This window comes from Saccopteryx bilineata, chromosome X (genome assembly GCF_036850765.1).
Source record: "Saccopteryx bilineata isolate mSacBil1 chromosome X, mSacBil1_pri_phased_curated, whole genome shotgun sequence".
Classification (NCBI taxonomy): Eukaryota; Metazoa; Chordata; class Mammalia; order Chiroptera; family Emballonuridae; genus Saccopteryx; species Saccopteryx bilineata.
Genome location: NC_089502.1, coordinates 112,561,817 through 112,567,816, shown reverse-complemented (window position 1 = coordinate 112,567,816; position 6,000 = coordinate 112,561,817). Strand labels below are relative to the sequence as shown.

At 37.4% G+C, this 6,000-nt stretch overlaps 1 protein-coding gene across 1 annotated transcript in view; it reads left to right on the top strand.

Moving 5' to 3' along the window:
- Positions 1-1,175: 1,175 nt before the first annotated feature.
- OTC (ornithine transcarbamylase) overlaps positions 1,176-6,000 on the top strand; it is a 66,072-nt gene continuing 61,247 nt past the window's right edge. The window contains exon 1 of the mRNA XM_066249222.1: positions 1,176-1,356. Within this exon, the coding sequence (XP_066105319.1) occupies positions 1,280-1,356 (77 nt within the window). The 5' untranslated portion in view covers positions 1,176-1,279. The remainder of the gene's footprint in view (positions 1,357-6,000) is intronic.

Genomic DNA, 6,000 nt, shown 5'->3' with positions numbered 1-6,000 from the left:
GTGTGCACGCGTGCGCGCGCACACACACACACACACACACACACACACAACCTAAAGCTAAAAGTTTCCAAAGCACTTCTTTCTATACATATTTCTATTTGTTTTTGGATAAAGGCTGGAAATTAGAGGTAGGAAGGTGATATCACTGGAAATAGTCGGGGCTGTCATGTCTACATCTAGGGTTTGGCACTACCAATTCACATTTTCTTTTTTTTTTATAAATAAATTTTTATTTTAATGGGGTGACATCAATAAATCAGGGTACATATATTCAAAGAAAACATGTCCAAGTTACCTTGTCATTCAATTCTGTTGCATACCCATCACCCAAAGTCAAATTGTCCTCAGTCACCTTCTATCTAGTTTTCTTTGTGCCCCTCCCCCACCCCTCCCCCTCTCCCTCCTTCCCCCCCCCATAACCACCACACTCTTGTCCATGTCTCTTAGTCTCGTTTTTATGTCCGACCAATGTATGGAATCCTGCAGTTCTTGTTTTTTTCTGATTTACTTATTTCACTCCGTATTATGTTATCAAGATCCCACCATTTTGTTGTAAGTGATCCGATGTCATCATTTCTTATGGTTGAATAGTATACCATGGTGTTTATGTGCCACATCTTCTTTATCCAGTCTTCTATTTTTTTTTACAGTGATTAAAGCCTTTCAATTCACATTTTCTTTTTTTTAAATTTTATTTATTCATTTTAGAGAGGAGAGAGAAAGGGAGAGAGACAGAGAGGGAGAGAGAGGAGAGAGAGACAGAGAGAAGGTGGGGAGGAGCTGGAAGCATCAACTCCCATATCTGCCTTGACCAGGCAAGCCCAGGGTCTTGAACCAGCGACCTCAGCATTTCCAGGTCGACGCTTTATCCACTGTGCCACCACAGGTCAGGCCACATTTTCTTAATAAGTTATTTCTATATGGCTTCGCAGCAGCCAGCATTGCATCGCCTTGCATATATTGTATGACCCATGAGCACTTGTCAATTGATTTTGTACAAGTATGTGACAGCATAACTATATTATGAAAAATGAGGAATCCGGGCACCAAAAGAGTCAGAATTACAAAGCGGTGGAACTTGGCTTGAAGTTCAAATACCCCTGAACCCTGCCCTGTAATATCTCTAAACAGGGGAATTTGATAAGGTAGTTGAAGGATAACATTACCTTTGCTCTCTCACTGCAAACAAAAGCATTCTTAGCTTTTAGGTGGACCTCACCGACTACTTTGGTGAGGCAGTCTCAAGAGTATAGAATCGTCCTTTTTGCTACAAAAGAAGATGTTATTTAATTTGAGGACCCTGTTGAACAACGCAGCTTTTAGAAATGGTCACAGTTTCGTTGTACGAAATTTTCGGTAAGTGACAATGGCCAAAGATTTGAGTCTGATTTAGAAACCATGATGATAAATGAAATTTACCTATTTTGCTGAAGAGTGCAGCCTTAAAAAGGCCCTTTCTGCAGGATATAGTGCTAGGTTCAACTGTTAGAGACAGCAGCCTCAGATTTCAGCTGAGCTTTCATTGCTCAGTCCTCTATAATCAGATTTCATTGTGTTCTGGGGGTTGGGGGGGGACTAACTGTGGCAGGTATAACAGACTAAATGTTCTTGATATCATCCACTTCTGTAGACTCTAAATAAGCAACTAGTTGAAAAAAAAATAGAGAAACTAATTCACACAGAGTCTTCAGCTTGATTCAATGGGTTTGCTTGAAAACAAGAACTCAGTCTAGGCATGGGGATTAGTCACTTCTCTAAAAGCACAGACCCCAAATAGCAATTAGATTGATATCTACAAAGCTGCTGCAAAGGAACCTTATACATGATGAAAAAAAGATGATTAAAAAATAAAATCCAAATTTGATATTTATTCCTGAAATTCTTGCTAGCATGTGCAAAGGAGTCTGTCTCCACTGGATTCATTATAAAAGCTACATCCAGCTTATAGCCATGAAGCATATGGTGGAAAATGGTGTGTACTGTGTCTGTGGGGAAGGGGACAAGGGTCGGGTGAGCTGTGTGAGCCAGGTCACCACAGCTTTGTGGACTTTGTTGCCAGAAAGCTTCTAGAGTAGCTAGAACATGTGAACAATCATATAGCATTTTACCCGGGCCTCTTTACAACCTAAACTAACCTTGTAACAATTTCACTGTCATCCTAAGGAAGGAAGCTTCTAATGTGAAGGTTCTTCCCATTGTTAGGAGGTGAGTCTGTGACAGTGGCCCTTGGCCTCCCTTCTCTGGGCCTCCTCAAAGCTCTGAGCTCTCTGGACTCTATCACTTCTTTGGTGAATATAAAATTCTCAGGAGACAGAATGTCATTGTAAATTATATAAATTAAGTCCTTAGTATTAGTCCTATGTAGGACCTCAGAGCCACAGAATAATTCCTTCTCCTAATATGCAGATAAAGTAAATGAAATCCAGAGAGATAATGGAGCTTACCAATTAGTGTCAGAATTAGGCCATACATTCAAGAATCCGTAGGAAAGCTCAAGTTTTGGAGTCTCAAAAACTCAGTTCAAGTCCTGGCACCACCAGTTGCTGGGTGTATGATCTTGAGCAAGTCACAAAACTTTTCTGTGATGTTGATTCACCAAGGAAAAAAAGTATAACCTGTTCTGCTTTTACCACAGAGTTCAGTCATTCATTTACTAAGTATGCTTTGAGCACCCACTTTGTGCTACACCTTAGGCAAGGTGTTGGAGATACCGTGGGGAATAAGGTAAATAAGATATTTTATTCTAGGCACAGGAAATCACAGTCTACTGATAATCAGTGAGATAATGTTTGCAAAAACTGTAAAGTGACAATTTTATTATTTGATCTCACTGAGTTACATCAGATCAAAATGTAATAAAATTTCATTCCATAGTTTTTTAACAAAGAATCATCACTGAGCTGAAGTCAGTCAACTGAATGAATAGCCAGAGCTTGGAACTTAAACTTATATTCTTATTTGAAAACTAGAGTGATGACTGATATTTAAAAAATAATTATTACAGGTTAAATTTTTGCAAAACCTTTTCAAAATATTTGGGCTTTTTGATATTTACTAGTATTCTATTGTCCACATGCAGCTACCCCAGACTACCATTCTGAAATTCCTGGATAGCCATTTCTCACAAGAAGTGAAGGCTGAGGCAAAAGTATGGCTAAATGAGCCCAAATCCATACCTGCTATTTGGAACTGTGAAAACATAAAATCACTCATGTTATTTGGAATTTAAGAGCATGAGGGTTTATTGAAAAATGGGATAATATTGAAACGGTATCATTCTCATGCAGCATGGGTATTTTTTATTTTCTACTCTTCTAGGTTAGCCACACTACCTACCCTCTAGATAAAATCATAATTGCTGATCTCCAATAAGACCTATAGCCTTTGATGACCCCTCAATGACAGAGGAAAGCTCCTTATCAACTCTGTCTCTATCGTACTTTCACTTTGATTTTCAGGCTTTCACAAATATTTGATCCCCCCCCCCATCATTCTTGGGAAAACTGCAAGGCCCTTCTTACTAAACCTAGCATGTCAGTTTACCACAAGGGAGTAGTAGAAAATACGTAGTTAGGGTTTGGCAATGTTACAAAACAGGAACTACACAGTTTTGAAATGAGCAGTCATGTCACCATAGAAATGATAAAGTAATAGCTTTAGTGAGGCTGAAGCTATCCATGCTGGCTCCTGGATCAATCATTTTTATCCAATTATTATTATTATTATTTTCTATAGAATCAATAGGAGCAGACATAAAGACTGCCAAAAATAACAAATCCATAGGCTTTTCATCTCACAAACGTGGCTCTTGAGCCTGGCTGCCTTTGGATAATAGTGTCCTATGATTTGTTGCCTATTAGCGAAGCCACTTACATCTTTTAAAGAAGCCACTACAAAATATCTTTTTTTTTTATCAGAGAAGACCAATTTGTAAGTGCAGTTCAATGTTATCTCACAAATAGAAATGTCTTCAGCGAATATTGAGCTGAGCCACCCAATACTATGGAGGTTATGGATTGGAGCTAGAGGTGACTGATTTTCAGATATCTCATTCCAGACCTCCCTTAAGGGCTTACATAACTCATTATGTTCCTTTCATCCTACAGTCATGCCCATCTATACACATGTGGACACAGACAAAGTGATGACAGTCCACCCTTGTTTTTGTATAGAGGAGAGAAAACAGTACTCTTTGATTATTAGTGTTTTCTGTTACAAGTAAAAATGAATGCCTTTTAAAAAACATATTTCTTGATTTCAGAAAACTATACATAAGACCAGGATGAAATGAGATCATAATTTTTCCCTTGGTCAACAGTAGAATTTGGATTTTATTTCTAGTTTGTTTTTTATAGTAATTTAGTAATTTAACTAAGATAAAAAGAGTAGAGCCAGCCACCGATTTTCATCAGTCTTGTGTTTCCAGCCCTTTAATAGTAGGTCTGCACAAAGCTAACCATCATCTCACTCTTCAATTTTCAGAGGAGGGGAAATTTCACAATTTTACAATATTGACAATCTAAAGTATTTTAGAAACCATCTAGTCACTCATGTATAAAGAGTAATTTATACCACATGTGAATATGTGGCCACAGTGAGAAAGGTTTTAAGTAAAGTTTTATTAATAAATTATTGTTATCATTGCTAATAAAAAAGTTTAAAAATACTTTGTGCTTTTTTAAATCAGTAGGATAAAATTCAAGAGTTTTGTGAAAATAAAGTCACTCTCCTTTGCATGCATTGTAATATGCCTTCTTGAGATAGACAGAATATGATAAAACTAAGATTAGGCCACTGAGAATTCGATCACTCCAGTATAGCCTGTGGGAAATTTTGTGTTTATGAACTTTATCAATGTTGTGGAAAACAAAGATATAAAGGATCACTGACTTTTAGTACATTTTCTTAATTTTTCATATGAGAAATTGAGGCCAAGGGTGGGAAATTATCTTCCCAAGGTCTTGGTTGAACTAGGATTAGAATTTGAATATTTAAAACCACCGCTCTATTCATTCCACTATTTTGATTACTTTGATCCTTCCACATTGATCAAATTGGCCAATGTACTATTTTTTAAAGATTTTATTTACTTATTTTCAGAGTGAGAAGAAAGAGAGAAAGAGAGAGAAGGGGGGGAAGAGCAGGAAGCATCAACTCCCATATGTGCTTTGATCAGGCAAGCCCAGGGTTTCAAACCAGCGACCTCAGCGTTCCAGGTTGATACTTTATCCACTGCGCCACCACAGGTCAGGCTGGCCAATGTACTCATGCACAGTATCCTTTCTTTTAGGTGTAGCCAATATATCTCAGTAGCAACATCAACAAATAAAAATAAAAGCAAAAAAAAAAAAATGCCTTAACTGTTGCATCAATCTGAAATGTTAAAGTACCACCAAAAATCTCAGCCATAGGGGCCACTGGCCTTCTCTTATGTCTCCAGAAGCTAAAGTCTTTATCTCAAATTCTCCATGGTGATCAAAGTATCATTTAACACTGAATTGTCTCCTACTCTGGCAAAAGTTGTTTCTGACTGACCACATTTTACTCAAATTAAGCACTTTTTCTTCCAAAAAAAATGCAATTATACAAGGGAACACATCCAGGTCTTCCCTCATGCTCCAAACAATTTGTCAGAGTTGGAAAATGTAAACTCTAGCAATAAAAGGTTCATTCTTTCAATAGAAAATGCCCTTCCATTTTCTAGCTGGGAAGGTATTTGGGTAAAGCTAAAATATGTATCTACTATTACCTTGGTTTAAATTCTTAGCATTTAGTGATTTGAGATTGAGAAACTTTATAATGATTTTTTCAAAGGATAAAATTAATATAAGGGACTAGTCTGCTTTTTTTAAAGAAATTCTGACTTTAACCAGTGTGCCATGACAATGACAGCTTTGAGGGAAAATCTATGTGTGGTTCCCATTGCTTTCTCCAATATTGTATTCTCCCTATTATGTGTTGGCTGAGGCATGATAATGTGGCTTAAGTCTGGCTTACCAA